The sequence below is a fragment of the Artemia franciscana genome, chromosome 20, assembly GCF_032884065.1.
Source record: "Artemia franciscana chromosome 20, ASM3288406v1, whole genome shotgun sequence".
Lineage (NCBI taxonomy): Eukaryota > Metazoa > Arthropoda > Branchiopoda > Anostraca > Artemiidae > Artemia > Artemia franciscana.
In genome coordinates, this window is record NC_088882.1 from 13,184,256 (window position 1) to 13,203,460 (window position 19,205).

Below are 19,205 nucleotides of genomic sequence, written 5' to 3' on the forward strand. Positions count from 1 at the left end.
CAAATGAGGCGGTTAATTATCCATCTGAATTTTTAAATTCCGTGGATCTTTCAGGGTTTCCACCACACGTGCTACAACTAAAAATAGGCGTACCAATAATACTGTTAAGAAATATCAACCTACCAAAGCTTTGCAATGGCACGCGACTTGCCGTAAAAAAAAAAAATGGAAAACGTAATAGAGGCCACAATCTTGACAGGGCCTTTTGAGGGTGAGGCTGTTCTTATTCCTCGCATTCCCAAGATTCCAACGAATCTGCCTTTTCAATTTAAAAGATTGCAATTCCCAATTCGATTAGCATTTGCAATCACCATCAACAAAGCTCAAGGTAAATCATTAGAAAAATGTGGTATGGATCTTAATACTGATTGTTTTTCCCATGGACAATTGTACGTTGCATGTTCGAGGGTCGGTAAACCTGACAATCTATTTATGTGCAGCGACAATTGGACAGCAAAGAATGTTGTATATTCGCAAGTTTTACGCAGTTAATTTGTATTGTATCTATCTATCTATCAATCTATATAAAAACGAGTTGTGTGTATGCGTGTTTGTTTGTTTTTAAAAAGAGCGTTTGCATATGACGTCGTTATTAGTACATAAGGCTTTGTATATGCACAGATAATGGGAAAGCCAAGAATGTTGTATATTCGCAAGTTTTACGCAGTTCAAAACACATATATAAATCTATCTATATTCATAGGTGGTACACAGGGACACAACTACAATGGCGCGCAACTAATATGACACGTAACGACTTACGCACACGGGGGGGGGGCGAAGCGCCCACACCAATATATATATATATATATATATATATATATATATATATATATATATATATATATATATATATACTATATACAAAAATAAAATTGTGTGTATTTTCTTCTGACAAACATGACTAAATATGCGTAATTCATTGTTTGCCCCCCCCCCCCCCAGTTGTGATTGCATCAAGTCAAGAGTTTTAGAATTTTGGGATATTGCTCATATAAACATAAACATTCTAGTGGCTTTTTTAATTTTAGTTTATCCTTCAATTAATCTGCGGAATACTCCAAAATCTTTGGGTTTCTGAAAATTAAAAAAAATCTCTCACATGAAGGACCCGTTGTGGTCTAGGCATTACATATTCTGTTAGATTTAAAAGTAAATTTTGGATCTGTCAGACCTTTCCCTTACCCACACGCCCCTCCTCAAGTAGGTGCATGGGTAGCCAATTTGGTGGTATGTATTCATTTTTAGCTAAAGCACCTTACCACTTACTTTTAATACAGATCCTTTTCTGAAACTTAATTCATCATCTGCTGTGGCATTAAAATCGTGCTTGGCAATTGCTTCCATCTTTACTTAAAATGGCCAGATGCCTGTAAAAAACATTCTCTCAAATCGGTATGATTCATTTTTCAAAATCAAAGGAATGCTTACAATATTGCTCCTACAAATCATTGCATCCAAAATCTAGATAAAAATATATAAAATCTTTCGAGAAGTCCTACACAAAAATTGCGAGCACAAAAGAAGATGACACATTATGCAAAAAGCACTGTTAGTTGGAACAAAATGGCACATTTCAGATTTTCATAGTTTTAAAGGAGAACTAAAATAGAATTTTAAATAAAACTAAAAATTCCAAATAAAAATTTTAAACTGATAAATCAGTTTCATTTGGGGATTTAGAAAAAAAAACAGTGTACAACCATAATGTGTAGCTTAATAGTACAGCTTCTCATTCATATTCAGTCTGTACAAGACTAAGTCGACATCAAAAGCAGGTATTCTCCACATAGCTCAGAACCTTTGGGCAACAGGGAAGAAGTTACAAGTTCAAATCAGCAGCATTTTAAGTAAGGCGCTAGTTCCTTCAGAAAATTTTAGGCTGGCACGAGCCAGCTAAAATAGCTTGATTTGGCTCTACTCTCAGTCGCCATTGAAATACTGGAGCAATAATGCATATGCCAAAACAAAAAGTTAAAGCAAAAAAAAAACAGTAAAATAGTTTCCATTCTTATCTTTGACTGAGAAATTTGGGGCATTAATGCACAATTAGAGAGATAGCACTAAACAATTGATTATAATAGCAAGTGTATTGTGACTATACATTGGACACAGAAAAAAGACGAAAAAAGTTAATTGTATAAATAGAGAAAATGAGTTGCCCCTCTCCCCCCCCCTTCTCCCCAATCTATACATATTTGCCTCTTTTTTACTCTAGGTTTTTGAGAAGTACAATAACTTCTTGGTTTTCGAAATTAGAAAACTACGTTTTAGCGAATTTTAATCAACATTTAGTAGGTATCTTGATTAGGTTACAGTTTGCACACAGCTCTGCTGAACTGAACTCTCTCTCTCATGGCACTAAGGGGTCTTGGAAGGAGATGGCAAGGTGGCCTACAAACCTTTACTGTGGCCATTACTGGAAAACTCTACCTTGGTTTCATACTCTTACAAAAAAGATAAACTGTTATCATACCATTTAAATACATACATTTGTAGATGTTATCTCAGGGTTCATACAGTTCTGATGCAAAATTCCTTATGCACATCAGATGCCAAAAAAACAGAACTCTTATTATAAAATAGGTTCTTTTTAATTTTTATAATCTAAATAGCAATAATAGAAACAAAAATCAGCTGGATACCTCTTTTTTAATAAATAATGTTTTTTACATGCATTGCAGTTGGCTTGAAATATACAAAGACCATAAAGACCTTAAAGTTACACTTAATGAAACTAGCAATTCCCCATCAAAAAAAAAATTCTTCCAAATGAAAACTTGTAATCACAGGGTGGCATCAAATGATAAAAAGTAAAGGGAGATGTGCAAAGTGAATTCTTCAATATCTAGGGGAAGGGGCACACTTCATTTTTTACAGTTTTCCAATGGAAACACTACAAAAAGGCATTTTTCAATAGAATATCCCAAAATCTAGGGAAGCCCCCAGTTTAGACCACTGCAATCACACTGCAGAGAAAAGTTGTGCAGTCATTGCACTTTTTTGTATAAAAAAAAAGTTGTATTTTTTAATATAAAAAGTTGTAAAAAAAAATTTTATATGAAAAGGTTTATACAAAAAGTTGTAACTTTTTGTATAGAAAGTTGTATTTCTTTCAACTTAATAACAGATACATTGTAAAATACAAAGGGCTGGTTCCTAAAACGATATCCTAAAGGAAATAAAACCAGAACCAAAAATATTCCCCAACTATCAAACAAATAGCCAGGTTTGTGGCTTGAACAGATATGATAACTTAATCTAAGTTTTCATTTGGTATCTTAGAAACGTAATGAAAAGCACATTAGCAAACAAAATATGCAAAACAACTTTTCTCAACACAGCAGGGGAGACCAGGGAGGTAATTTAAGCAAAAATATGGCAGAAAAAATTAATTTGCCAAATAATTTGGCATTTTCTCAATAAACTTAACAAAAAAAAATCAGAAAAAGAAGTTTTTTAAAGAAAATTAAAGCCCATATCAAACAGTTCGTGGTAAGGAACTGTAGTAAGGAGCAATCCAGCTCAATAGTAACCAAAACTCTAAAAAATGAAATGTTGATACCAATAGTTACATCAAAAGAATCGCATTTTAATGCTGATTTTCAATATAAAAGTCTTCAAATTTAGTCTACCCATCAAAAGTTAAGAGCCTGAGAAAATTTACCTTATTTTAGAAAATGGGGGGAAACACCCCCTAATTGTCATTGGATCTTAGCGTTCACCTTCACACCATCAAATTCAGTGTATCAGAGAACCCCACTGAAGTCGTTTCAAGCTCCTATCTACAAAAATGGGAATATTCGTATTTTTTACCAGAAAACCACTCACGGGTGCGTGTTTATTTGTTTGTTTGTTGTTTTTTTTTCCAGGGTGATTGTATCGACTCAGTGGTCCTAGAATGTTGCAAGAGGGCCCTTTCTAACGGGGATTAAAAGTTTTAGTGTCCTTTTTAAGTGACCAAAAAATTGGAGGGCACCTAGGCCCCCTCCCACGACCATTTTTCCCGAAAGTCACCGGATCAAAATTCTGAGATAGCCATTTATTCATCATAGTCGAAAAACCTAATAACTATGTCTTTGGGGACGACATACTCCCCCACAGTCCCCATGGGAGCGGCTAAAAGTTACAAACTTTGACCAGTGTTTACATATGGTAATGGTTATTGGGAAGTGTACAGACGTTTTTCGGGGGATTTTTTTTTTGGTTTGGGGAGGGAAGAAGTCGAGGGTGGGTTAATTTGTCATGGGGAAAGAGAATTTAAATGAAGGGGCAACGGAATTTCTAGCATTATTTTAAAAAAAAAAACAAGGAAAAATAAATATGAAATCTTTTTTCAACTGAAAGTTAGGAGGAACAATAAAACTTAAAACGAACAGAAATTTCTACACATATGAGGGGTTCACCTTCTCGTAATACCTCGCTCTTTATGTAACAAAGAGCGAGGTAATCGTTAAAAAAAAGTATTTTTAGTAATTTCAACTATTTATTCTATTGCTTTTGTGATTTAGGGGTCATTCTTAAAGAATTGGGACGAAATTCAAGCTTTAGTGTAAAGAGCGAGGTATTGACGAGGGGGTGAACCCCCTCATATACAAAATAAAACATACGAATATAGAAGTTTGTTACGTAGGTTAATTCATAAGTTACGGATTTTATTTTACTAATGAAAACGTTCGTAAGAAATTAAGAGTTCTAGTTGCCTTTTTAAGTAATCAAAAAATTGGAGGGGAACTAGGTCTCTTCACCCGCTCCTTTTTTCTTAGAATCTTCCAATTAGAACTATGATAACGCCATTTAGCCAAAAAAATTAATATGCAAATTTCGTTTTAAATATTTATGTGCAGACAGCAAAAGTCAAAACATGCATTAATTCAAAAAGTTCAGAAATTAAATTTGAAAAAATGAAACTAATTTTTTTAACTGAATGTAACGAGCGACATTAAAACTTAAAACGAACAGAAATTACTCCGTATATGAAAGGAGCTTTTCCACCTCAACGCCCCACTCTTTGCGCTAAAGTTTTTTACTGTTTTAAAAAAGAGAGTTAAAAGAAAGAGCCAGACTTTAGTGTAAAGAGCGGGGCATTGAGGAGGAAAAGCCCCTATCATTTACGGAGTAACTTGTCTTCATTTGAAGTTTTAATGTAGCTCCTTACTTTCAGTAAAAAAAACTTGGTTTTTTTTATTTAATTAAACTTAAGATCGGAAGAAATAGAAATCTACAGAAACTTAAACTCAAAACGACCAGATATTACAATTAAAGAATAAATGAAACCAAAAACGAACAGAAATTAGATAAACAATCACAGCAAAAAACATACAACAGGTACTAATATAAATAAATCTTAAAGCAAGTAAAGCTTAAATTGAATATGCAAATCAACCTTGAAGCAAACAAAAATATTTTGCTATTGAAGCATAAATTAAACTAAAAAAGAACAGGAATTAATTAAAAAATCATAACAAACAAACATAAAATAGGTAAAAATATAAGTAAATAAATAAATCCTAAACAAATGAAACTAACATTGAATATACATATCAAGCATGAAACGAACAAAAATCCTTACAAACAAGAGTTTGGGCTTTGTCTCCTTCTCTCACTGTCAGGGGCATCGTGCAGAGGGGGGGGGGCTGTTACCACCCCCTAAAAATTTGGAGGAAATAACTATTATACAGCCCCTGCCTCTTGACTGTCCAGATATGGACCCCTTCCCCTATTGCCCCCTGACCCTTTAAAAGTCAAAAGCCTACTGCATCATTGCTGCTTTACTGAAAACTATATGTGCCTTTAACAGTCTTGGAAAATACAAATAAAACCAAAATAAATATTGGATATATAATGATATTAATTGTTGAAAGATCAGTTCAAGATTTTATTTCACAGTAATTTTGTTTTCATTTTCAATTCTGTAATAACTGGGAAAAAAATGTTTGAAATATAATTCGTTTTCATTGAAGTGTCAATGATGAAACAGACTTGAAACTTTTACAGTTAGGGAAGAGGGCAGTATCCAAACTCTTGTTTATAAAAAAAAATTATATTTGTCTTAAATAGTCTTGGAATGAAGTAATAAAATTAAAATAAATATTTGATATATAATGATATTAATTGCTGAAAACTCACCAGTTCAAAATTTTATTTTACTGTAATTTTTATGTTGATTTTCTATGTTGTAAAAAGTACAAAAGAAAATATTTTTAATATCATTCGTTTTCAATAAAGTGCAAATGATGCATTAGGGGGGGGGGAGGAGGGGCCAGTTCACTTTTGACTCTCAACAAGGAAACTAGAACTTTCAAATTCTAGTCGTTTGAGTCGCCTCCAAAGTTTATCTCTTCCATAAAAACCTTATTTACCCCTAGGGTTACAAACCTTCCCTGGGCTCTGGGAGAGATATATTGACCCCAAGTTTTTGTTGCCTGATTGTTGCACTTATTTCAAAGAAAATGGTCATCTCAAGTTGATTGAATGCATTTAAGGAAAAAAAGGTGTGTTTGGGGAAGGGGGTCGATGCCTTCTGATCACTTTGACTCTTAAAATGGCAAGTAAAAGTTTCAATTTCCAATCAAATGAGCTACCTCTGAAGTTTATATGACCATCCCTTACATAAAAACCTTATATGCCCCAGAGCATAACTTAGAACACTTGCCCCAGGGTTCGGGGGTTGGGTTAATGCTGGAGTTTTTCTTATCTGATTTTTGAACTACTTCTAATGAAATGGATACCTCAAAATATTTATTGGATGGGTCTTGGGAAAATGCCCATGGGGGGCGTTAACCTCTAATCTCTTTTGACTCTTAAAAAGTTAACTAGGACTTTCGATTTCCAATCAAGTGAGCCTTATCTGAAGCTTATACAAGCACCCCTTCCATAAAAACCGTATAGGTTCCCAGGGTATAAATTACAGCACCTGCCTCTATGCCCTGGGGGGGGGGGTGTTGACCCTGGAGGTTTTTTTAATTCGATCTTTGAACAATTTTTTAAATTATTTATTTGATACATTTGGAGGAAAGGGTATTGGGGGGATTAGTGTCCCCTCCAATCACTTTTGACTCTTAAAAAGTGCACTATAACTCCCAATTTTTAATCAAATGAGCTCCTCCAAAGTTTCTACAATCATCCCTTCCATAGAAGTGCCTCTTTGAAAAAAATAGAACATTAGAGCCTTATGGCCTTAGGGCTGGAGGAGTTGCCCTCCAATCACTTTTAACTCTTAAAAGGGGCACTAGAAATTCCGAGTAACGATAGAATTGTTTAATTTATACGACCCCCTCTGAATTTTATACAACAATCCTCTCATATGCCCCTGGGACATAAGTTACAATACTTGCCACTGTGTTCTTGGAGGGGGAGTGTTAACCCTGGAGTTTTGTTATATAGTCTTTGGTCTATTTTGAGCGAAATGGCTACATAAAAATTTCAATCAGATTTATTTTGGGAAAAAGAGGATTGGGGGGGGGGGGCTAGTTGCCACCCTATCACTTTGTTCTTAAAATATTAAGTCATGTGAGTCACCTCCAAAGTTTATATGACCACCTGTTCCATAAAAAAAACCTTTATATGCCACTGGGGCATAAGTTACAACCCTTCCCCCAGGCCCTGGGGGAGGGAATGTTAACCCCTGATTTTTGTTATCTGATCCTTGGACTATTTTGGACAAACTAGCTATATCAAGATTTTGGTTGGATGCATTTGGGGAAAAGAGGGTTTGTGTGGGGAGGGGTGGTAGATATCCTCTGACCCCTTTTGGATTATAAAAAGCTATCTAAAACTTTCGATTTTAAATCAAATGAGCCACATCTGAAACTTCTACAATGACCCTTTACATTAAAAGCCTTATATGCCCCCAGGACATAACTTAAACATTTGCAACGGGGTTCTGAGGGTTTATGTGTACCCCAGGCTTATTTTTATCTCATATTTGAACTATTTAAAAAAAAAGGTTTTCTCAAATTTTTTTTCATATTGAGTTTGGGAAAAATTCTGGCATGGGGAGAAGAGGGCTAGTAGCCCTCTAATTGTTTTTACTCTTAAAAGGTGAACTAGTATTTTCAATCTCCAATCAAATGAGCCCCCTCAAGTTTATTTGAGCCCCCCTTTTATAAGAACCATATATGCCTCCATGGCATAGCTTACAATGCATGAATCATGTAGCCCTGGGGGAGCTGTGTTGGCCATGGGGTTTCGCTATCTCATCTTTGAACTATTTTAACAAAATGATTATCTCAAATTTTTTATTGGATACATTTGAGGGAAAAGGGCGTAGAGGGCGGGGGCTGGTTACCCTTCAGTCACTTTTGACTCTTAAAAGGGGCACTAGAACTTCCAATTTCTAATCAAAAGAGTCCCATCTAAAGTTTAAACAGCCATCCCTTCCATGTGAAGTACCTCTGGAAAAAAATAAATAATAAATATTAAACATAGGAGCCTTACAGCCTTTAAAATAGGCAATTCTACAACATTGTCTCTGATACTGAATAGAAACAAAGCTTTTTGCAATAATTTCACATTGACTGCAAAAACAAAACAAAAACAAACTCATAAATAGCTACTTTTCTGTAGTGAGGTCCAGTAGGCCTACATAAGATTTTGACTCCTTTTTTTAGAATATCATTATCAAACAGTTCGTGGTAATGAACTTTTGATGTGTTCATTACCATTCAGTAAGGAGCAACCTGGCTCAATAGTAACCGAAACACTAAAAAATGGAATTTTGATACCAATAGTTACATCAATAGAATCGCATTTTAATGCTGATTTTAGATATATAAGTTTCATCAAAAACCAGTTATACACATCAAAAGTTATGAGCCTCAGAAAATTTGCCTCATTTTAGAAAATAGGGGGAAACACTCCCTATAAGTCATACAATCTTAACGAAAATCACATCATCAGATTCAGCATATCAGAGAACCTTGTTGTAGAATTTTCAAGCTCTTATCTACAAAAATGTGGAATTTTGCATTTTTTGCCAAAAGACAGATCATGGATGCATGTTCATTTGTTTTTTTTTTTTGTTGTTTTTTTTGCCAGGGATGATCGTATCGACCGAGTGGTCCTAGAATGTAGCAATAGGGCTCATTCTAATGGAAATTAAAAGTTCTAATGCCCTTTTTAAGTTACCGAAAAAATTGGAGGGCACCTAGGCCCCCTCCCACGCTCATTTTTTCCCACAAGTCACTGGATCAAATTCTGAGATAGCCATTTTATCCACCATAGTCGAAAACATAATAACTATGTCTTTAGGGACGACTTACTCCCCCGACGTCCCCGTGGGAGGGGCTGCAAGTTACAAACTTTGACCTGTGTTTACATTTAGTAATGGTTACTGGGAATTGTACAGACGTTTTCAGGGGGATATTTTAGGGGGGAGGGTTGCCGGGGAAGATTTTTCCATGTAGGAACTTTTCATGGGGGAAGAGACTTTCAATGGTGGGGGCGCAGAATTTTCTAGCATTATTTAAAAAAAAAAAACAATGAAAAAATAAATATGAAAAGTTTTTCTACTGAAAGTGAGAAGCAGCATTAGTTACTGGGAAATGTACAGATGTTTTCAGGGGGATTTTTTGTTTAGGGGGGAGAGTTGAGGGGATGGGGTTACGTGGGAAGATATTTCCATAGAGGAGCTTCTCATGAAGGAAGAAAATTTCAATGAAGGGGAAAAAATTTTCCCTTCAAATTTCCATTGTGAAAAAACAATGAAATAAATAAATGTGAAAAGTTTTTTCTACTGAAAGTAAGGAGCAGCATTAAAACTTAAAACGAACGAAAATTATTATGCATATGAGGGGTTTACCTCATCGTTATACCTCTATCTTTACGCTAAAGTATTTTTAGTAATTTCAACCATTTATTCTACAGCCTTTGGGATTCAGAGGTCATTCTTAAGAAATTGGGACAAAATTTAAGCTGTAGTGTAAATAGTGAGGTATTGACAAGGGTAGAACCCCCTCATATACGCAATAAAAACAAACGAACATAGAAATTCGTTACATAAGTTAATTCGTAAGTTACGTATATTTTTACCAATGAAAATGTTTAAAAAAAATTAAAAGTTCTAGTTAAGTAGCCTTCTTAAGTAGTCAAAAAATTGGAGGGTAACTAGGCCTCCTCCCTCGCTCTTTTTTTCTCAAAAACTTCCGATTAATTGCAATTAATTAATATACAAATTTCGTTTAAATTATTTATGTGCGGAGAGCCAAGATCAAAACATGCATTAATTCAAAAACGTCCAGAAATTAAATAAAAAAACAAGTTTTTTTTAATGAAAGTAGCAACACTAAAACTTAAAACGAACAGAAATTACTCAGTATATGAAAGGGGCTTTTCCTCCTGAACGCCAAGCTCTTCACGCTAAAGTTTCTTACTTTTTTAAAAAGTAGAGTTAAGAGAAAGAGTCAAATTTTAGAGTAAAGAGTGGGGCATTGAGGAGGAAAAGCAGAGTGTAGGCTAACCTGGGATGCCAAACCATAGTCAAGTCACACCACCAGCAAGATGCTCCACAGGAGGCTCATCAGCACCTTATCTTGCTTGACATGTGGTTTAAGATAATTAGATTTTGTTTTTGAAAAAGTGACAATAAAAATAGAAGTCTTATATTATTTGGCTCCTTATTCAACACTATTTCCAAATGCAATATTTTCTTCTAAGTCCACTCCAATGCCTTTTGTCAAGCTAATAGATATAGCCCTTGGCTATATGTTCCTCAAAAGTTTAATAATTTAGTGGTTTTTCTTAGAATGGCATAACTTAGAACTACAGACCAAGCTTTGATGAGAAATAACCATACCAAATAATGCAAGCCAGCAAAATCAGCAAACTTCAGTTATACCCAGGCATAGGGAAGGGGGACTGGTCTTTAATTGTAGCAAATTGTATGTATAGAAAGTGTTGAGCAGGGAACCAAATGTTATTCCGCCTCTTTTCCTGTTATTGCAGCTAGACTGTTTTAAAAAGCCAACTTTACACCAAGAAAACCACATTTCACACAAAAAATTTAAAACCTAAGATTTTGAAAATGAAGAAAAAAAATCCAAGTAAATCACAATCAGCTTAACAGAAAAATAAATCCTGGAAAAATATATGTACAGCTCAAATTAGACACAAGGGAAGTGTTTAGAGACTCATACATTTGCTCAATCCTGATTTGTAAGGTTTTTAACAATTTAACAATCGTTTTCTTAAATTAAGGACCTTGATATGGCTTACAATCCTAGAGAAATAACAGGAATTCTATTTTTAGACAATAGAACCAACTAAAAAGACTAAAAATCCAAGATTAATGTACAATGGTTTTGTCAAAAATAAATAGGTATAGACCTATCAGACAGATTATAGCTATAAGCCTATAAAATATACAATATTCTAAGCCCTAGAAATAAGGAAAGGGTAGAGATAGTAACTTAACAACACCTTTCCATGGTCTACTTTAGGCCAAGGATTCATTCTTGAAAGTTTGATTAAGTTAAACTAAGTATGACACAGGATTCATCCTATTGCTAGCAAGTGTAATTTAAGGTAATTAATACTTTCCATGAAAGTAAAAAGCCCCTCAGCTAGAACTTCAACCCCCCATCCCTGCTTCCCCTGACAAAGTCTCAAATACAATATTGCTTCATTTGTTTTTTGTCATCTCATGATTGTATCAAGTCCTGTTAGACAAAAATAAGTTTGTTGCATTCTTGACAAATGAAAATGTGTCTAAGTGACTTTAACAAATAAAAGAATTATTTAAAACTATGGATAATATTGGAAGAAAAGGCAAGTAACAGAACACCCTGTATAATATATTGTAAGAATAGCATTGTTTACATTTGGTTTTATATGTGTTATGGCTATGTCTTCAACCATTGGAGTTGTGGGATGCATTGTCAAAAATCCAAGCATGATGCTTGAAAGAGCATAAGATAAGAAATATAATGGTCAAGCTGTCACCAAAAAAAAAGAGAAAATATTTTACTTCCATGGTCAACAAAATCAGAAAAAAAACTTACTAGGTAGACAAGAAAAAAAAATCAGTACATCAGAAGGCATTAAACAAAAGCTTCTAGCTTAGCTTCAGAGGGAGATCTATAGCTGAAACTTCCCAAAAAAGTCTTCTTGCTTTATCTGCTTTACTCATTAGCAGAGCACCTGGTCACAATCTTTTATTCTTTTTCAAGCATATGGCCTACTTGCAAAAAAAAAACACATAAAAAAAAAAAACAACTTCAAGTAGCCTAATATTACAAAAAGAAAATTCTTAGTGGCCATATGTTTGTGAAAAACCAACTGGGTAAAGATCTAGATTAAGGGCTATTAAGAAGCAAATATGTTAAGAATATAATTCTTACTTCATAATATGCAAGATAACTGTAGTTAAAACATTATGCATGCAGGGGCAGATCCAGGATTTTATTTAAGGGGGAGGGGGACACATAAAAGGTTGCTTTGCCAAACTTGTGAACAAAGAAATACCTTTAATTTAAAAGGAACTTCAACAATTATGTGTTGTAGGGAGGGAGTAGAAATGGTCGTAAAATTTAATCTAAAATAATAAATCTGTAGAAATTAAAATGGTTTTCAAAATATTGATACAAAAAATAGTAAGTTATAAATATCACTTGACCATAAAAAGCTGTTCTCTATCTATAGAAAGAATATGATATTTAATATTTTCTGCAAGTTAAGCTTTTTATTATAAAAAAAAATTGGTCTTTAACTATCTTTTGGGGTCAGCCACTCTTTGTGATAATTTGTATAGGTTAAATCATTTAGCATGTTGCCTAACTTTGCAACATCACTTACTAAATATGATATTAATGAAAAATAGGAAATGAGGATAAAGATAAAACTTGTAAATTTTTTTCAAAATATATTAATTTAATTATATTAAATTAATTACATTAAATATAATTAAATATATTAATTTTTTAAATATATTAAAACATTAAATACTAGTTCTTTTAGGGGTGTAACAAGAAAAACAGAATAAAGGGATGGAAATGTGTAGAAGACATTTAAAACAAGGGTTTTAAGTAAAGGCAATAAAGCATTAACTAATCACTGTTTCTGTCTGAAACTAATGTTTTAATAAACAGTATTGACTTTGTTGAAATCTCAAAAATTTTACTTTTCATAACAACATAGTGTATCTTTCCACTTTTTAAAGTTTGATATACTTTGCTTAAATTGCAGAATTCACAATTTTATATGGAACAGTCAATCTTCTATTTCTACTCCAACCATATCTATCAAACTAAAAACTATATACCTAAAGACTCAAACTGATAATTAACTATTTACTATTTCTTTCTAAAAATAGTGTTTTAATAAACAGTATCAACTTTGATGAAATCTCAAAAATTTAGTAATCAAAATTTTACTTTTCATAACAACATAGTGTATCTTTCCACTTTTTAAAGTTTGATATACTTTGATTAAATTGCAGAATTCACAATTTTATATGGAACAGTCAATCTTCTATTTCTACTCCCACCATATCTATAAAACTAAAAATTATATACCTAAAAACTCAAACTGATAATTAACTAATTACTATTTCTTTCTAAAAATAGTGTTTTAATAAGCAGTATCAACTTTGATGAAATCTCAAAAATTTACTAATCAAAATTGTACTTTTCATAACAACATAGTATATCTTTCCACTTTTTAAAGTTTGATATATTTTGCTTAAATTACAGAATTTACAGTTTTATGAGGAACAGTCAATCTTTGTATTTCCACCCCTGTCATGTCTATTTATTATATGGTCAATGTCTACCTCAATATTCCAGTGAACATTTATAATGGCTAGTCATGTCAATCTAAGAGTCCTGTCAGTTTAGAGCTCTTCCTTAGTATTTCCTTTTCTATTTATCATAAAATATTCAAATAAAGAACAAAATCATCAGAAAAATATGAAGTTTAATAAAAATATATATAGGTATGTGCTTCAAACTAAGTATATGAGTTGAAATGCTCCTTAAAAAACAAATAATTGATGTCTTTGTAATCTTTGTATTTGATAGGTATAGATTGGTGATTTAAATAATCAGGGTTTCAATCTGTGGAGATTTATAACTATTTTTTTAATCTTGGTGCATTCAGACATTCAATTCAAATATTAAATCTCAATATGTTTGTTGAGCACAAAAAAAATGAAACTTGACTCAGATTTAGCATTTAGTAAGAGAATTGTCCTGTAAAATTTTTGTTTATAAACAACTAATTGTGGAAATATGATTAGATGGCATGTATCAAAATAAGCATAAAAATCCTCAGCAGTATATATAAGAGTTTAGACAATTTTATGTACAAATATATACAATCCCTATACAAAAACATAACTATATTTTGTGACTGGCTGGTATTGAAAAGGTGAGAAGTTCTGAAGTAATATTGTAGTTGCATTCCATTTCTGTGGTTAATTCAAGTAGTGTGAATTTCCACTTTTTATAAAGCATTTTATTAGTAAATATTTGGAAAAAATCAATGCCATTCCACTGATTCAAACTGAGAATTCTGAGACTCATCTATACCAGCTAGAAAAAACATAAATATTTGCCTTCTTTTATAAACAACTCTTCAAGAATCTATTCTTCTTAAATGATTACTCTGATCTTTAAAGGAGTATTAGGACTTGTATACTTAGTTTTAAGTATATACTTATATGAGCCTTTATTAAAGTTCTAATAGGCAGATAAATGGCCACCATTGGCTAACCAAAATCAAAGACTTATATTAATAGTTTTTGTACCTCCAACATTTACTTTGTATTATACAAATCCTCTACAAAAAAAATGTTGTAAAAACCACTCTACTTTGCAAACAAAAGCAAACCCAAAAAACCAAAACAGACAGCCAAAAAGAGTAATGATATCAATTTCTTTGCCTTAGTGTCATAGCAAGACTCAAAACAAATTTTTGACAGTACAAAGAAATATATACCTTGTTTCTTGGTCCATTGTGACAGCACAATCCTGAAATATCATTTTGACAGCCTAAAGAACTTAGGATTTTAAATTTCCCTCCTAGTTATTAAGAAATGAAGATTTTTGCCTCCCAGTTGGCTTTTGTGGTAATACAGACAGATTCCCTTGATAATCTAAAATTTTATTAGATGTTTTTTGGTAGTTTGTGTCATTAGTAAAGCCTAAAAGAGACTACACAAAGTAACTAAAACCTTATTTCAAACTTGTTTGCAGAAGGAAACAGTCTTAATAATTAGAAACTTATTATAAACTCAACTATCAAAAAGCAATTACAAAAAAATCATCCCAAACCAGAGCAAGTGGTCCCAATCACAAATCTACCACTTTGTCAGGGGAGGGCACACAGTCCCTGCACCCCCCCCCCCCCTGGATCTGTGCTGTGTGTATGCAGCTCTCCTTCTTATACAATTTCATTGGGTGCTTTTTTCACTTTTTTTTTAACAAATATATGACTTTTTCCATAGTGTTCTGCCTAGTGCATTGTCCTTGCTTCAACCCATGTACTGATAAAATGAATCAACTGTCATAAAAAAGTAGCCAGAAAAAAAAGAGTGACAGGCAGTAGAATGCATATAGAAAATAAATAATTTGGACTATATGTTTGTACATTAGGGGAGGTTGGGGGCAAAGCATAGTGAAGCTAGTCAAAATGTGCTAGCTATATTATTCTGCCTAGGCTATTGTGAAGTAGGCTAGTAACTACTGTCTTAGTGTGTTTTCTTCTTAATAGACCCTAAAGCAGACATTTATCAACCACTTACCTACTTCTTGTTTTGACTTCTTTGGAAATTTGAAAAAAAGAATATTAATGGAACAGCATTAGTCAGAAAAGATGCAAAGAAGGAATAAAATAAGGGTAAGCTAATCAATTCTAGCACTGAATCCGAGCCTATGAAAAGGCTAGACCAAAAGACAGAAAAGCAAGCTCACACATATTTCATGATGAAAACATTGGCAAACATAGGCTATTAGATGTGGGTCTTGCAGAGTCTGAACTTGTTGCAGCCCTGAAATGTACTGCTTTTATTCTATTCAGATTTTTCATGTTTTATTAAGTCACCTATCTAAAATATTAGGGTAGCCTACCTGACTCTGTTAGGAGGGGGCTAGGCACCATTATAGGCTGCTTAAAAATGGTAGGAAATGATGATCAAATGATGTTCCTCTTGTTAGTTTAATGTGCATACAAAATATGGTAGCCTAGACCTACCCCATTTTCGGGTTTAGACCTAGACAAGCCTCAGCTCCTTAAATTACATCTTCTAGCAATTAAGGTTGAAGAACATGTAGGCTTTAAAATGGCTATAGAAAAGACATTAAAGGACTACTTTCTAAACTTACGCCTACCTTCAATTACTGAAAAACAACTACCTAAAGTTTTGTTTCAGGGACCAGTTAATAGAAATGTAATTCAATCCTTTTTAATTGTATTTATTAAATAATCTTTTCTTTCTAAAACCTACCGTATATTGTTTTACTTGTCAGATTACTTATCTGGCTAATCCAAGCGTTTTATGAGACGCACATGACGTCAGAGGTTACACGGATTACCCCCTCGAACGCTCAGGATTACTTGTCCGTGGGCTTGCACTTTATAACCCCCAAATAAAAAGATTATTGAGGATAAGTAACGTCAATGTTACATATTTTTTTAAATGGATAAACATGTGAAATCGTAAAGTCTGACATCTGACAATATGACATCGAGGAAAACGGATGAAACGGATATTTACTAATATCATATTTGATAATTATATTGCTTTGGCAGTAGAGTATCTAAAGCTTTATCTTTTCTTCAATTATTGTCGTTTCTTTATTTAAGAGGTTTAGCACCTTCCAGATATTGTGAAGTTACTAGACTTATGTCTAAGCTAAGTTGCGTTCGAATCGACTCGAAAAAGTCAACTTAAAAGTTGACTTTTTTCTCTGCTGCCGTTTTATTTAGTAAAAAGTTGACCTAGAAAGTCAACACAGAATTGCGAATCGAACGCTTCAATGGCGAAAAATTTAGAAATATGAAATTGTTTAGTCTAAAGAAAAGACAAGGAAATTGTTAATAGGCCTAGTGGAAATAATCTTAGCTTTTCAGTGACCTGTAAGTAATCTTATGCATATTCCTTAGGATTTAAAGGGTTTTTGGTGTTCTAGGCCTATCTTGCATAGGCTAAGCTTAATAAGGAATGAAAAGAAAAATTTTATGTTGTTAAAAACGTTGATTCTCAGGAAGGCAGCTATCACATTGGTGAGTTATTCTAATATTACCAAATCTAACAGGCTTAGTTTCTAAACCAACCTATAATTTTAGTTGAAAAAATTAAAAATTATAGGTTGGTTTGTAACTTTATATTATAGGTTAGTTAAAAACTAAAAATTATTGGCTTCTTTTCCCAGTAAAATTGGTGCAAACAGTATTACTGGCTTTCAAATAAAGTGAATATACCACTCCATGCCCTTTTTTATCCTCTTTATAAATATAATAATTGCTTCTACCACAAATTCAGATTTAAGCACTTTTTGACCTCTTAAAAATGACCTATATGTGGGGTCATTACAAATCTGTAATAGCTTAGAAACAAATTTGGGCTATATATTTGTACATCAAGGGGTGGGGGGTAAAGCATAGCATATATTAAATACGTAAACTAACCATTGGTGTATTTTTTTTATGTTTGTGCTGTTGCACTGGGGATTTCTCTTCTCATTAAAATTCAATGTGCACAAACACATAAAAAAATATGGCAAAGATTAGTTTACTTATTTAATATATGCTATGCTTTACCCCCACCCCCCCTGATGTGCAAATATATAGCCCAAATTTGTTTCTAATCTATTACAGATTTTTTATACCCCATATTTAGGTCATTTTTAAGAGGCCAAAAATTGTTTAAATCTGAATTTGCAGTAAAAGCATTTATTATATATGTAAACAGCATTAAAACAGGCATCAAGTGGTATATTCACTTTATATGAAAGCCAGTAATACTGTTTGCACCAATTTTACCCTTTTCCCTAGTTATATAGTCTGTATTCATTGAGATTGCTGTTTAAACTAGATTTTTAACATAAAGTAGGGGCAAAATTTTACTTTGGCTACTTTTGACTATCTTTGAAAGAGGTTAGGTTAGGAAAATGAAACTTTCAGGGATGTGTCTGCAGGCTGAAGTATGTCCCAGGAAAGTATTTTGAAGTACCTACCTCCATTTCTTTTCCCTCTAAATGGTCCTGAAATTTTGGGTTATCAGTTTTTTTTTTCTCTTGCTTTAGTTCTGAAAAGACAATTCCTGTTGATTTGCCATACTGTTGTTGCCATAACACTGGGTTTTCTAAATTTAGAAATAATCTTTTATGCCACCTCACAATAGGTTAAATATTTGGCAGATATTATTTATTCTCCATGAATTTTTTTTTTATTGGATTTCATATGATGTCAGTTGCTTTCTTTTAAACATACATTTATTTTTAAAAATCAAGCTTCTTTTGAGAAAAAATTTGAATTATTTTTCTCTGAAAAATATCACTGAAATATAAAGTGATATAAAATATGAGAAATATATGAGTGATATAAATATCACTGAAATTTTCTCTGAAATATCACTGAAAGGGGATAGGTTAGGAAAATGAAACTTTAAGGGATGGGTCTACAGGCTAAAGTATGTCCTGGGAAGGTATTTCAAAGTACATATTTCTACTCATTCTTGCTCTAGAGCGCCCTGACCCTTGATGACCTTCAAAAATAGGCTATCTGTGTTATAAAAGTGAAACCTTACAAAATAGATCTTCTGCTGAAATGAAGTACAACAAAGTTGTTCTCAGCTTAACAACTTTGCTCAATCCCAATTTATAAGGTTTTAAAGATATGAAAAAACATTTCCTAAATTTTGAAAAAAAAAATGTTGATATGGCTCAGAATTCTACTCAAATAAAAGGAATTGAATTTTCAGAACTAAAGGCAGAGAAAAAGCAAATGGTACCTGAAAATTAAGGTAAAATGTTGTTTTGTCAAAATTTCAATAGGTATAGACCTGTCATGGAGTCAAATTTTAGGGCTCTGTAGAGGGAGAAGAAGTGGAGGTGGGTACTTTAAAATACCTTCCCAGGATATACTTTAGCCTATAGACCCATCCCTGAAAGTTTCATTTTCCTAACCTAACTTCTTTCTGAGATAGCAAGAAGTAACTCAACTAGAATTTTACCTTTTATCTGTCTGGTAAAAAACACCCTTCAAAT

General features: G+C 33.0%; 1 protein-coding gene across 2 annotated transcripts in view; it reads right to left on the bottom strand.

The window, feature by feature from the left end:
- Positions 1-16,435, bottom strand: part of LOC136039770 (growth factor receptor-bound protein 2) — a 77,577-nt gene extending 61,142 nt beyond the window's left edge. The window contains exons 1-2 of one of the 2 annotated variants that reach the window (XM_065723634.1): positions 16,350-16,435; positions 1,270-1,370 (exon numbers count right to left, since the gene is read on the bottom strand). In XM_065723634.1, the coding sequence (XP_065579706.1) occupies positions 1,270-1,347 (78 nt within the window). In that variant the 5' untranslated portion in view covers positions 1,348-1,370; positions 16,350-16,435. Of the gene's footprint in view, positions 1-1,269; positions 1,371-16,325 lie in introns of both variants that reach the window. The other variant, XM_065723633.1, reaches the window with a different exon arrangement.
- Positions 16,436-19,205: the final 2,770 nt, after the last annotated feature.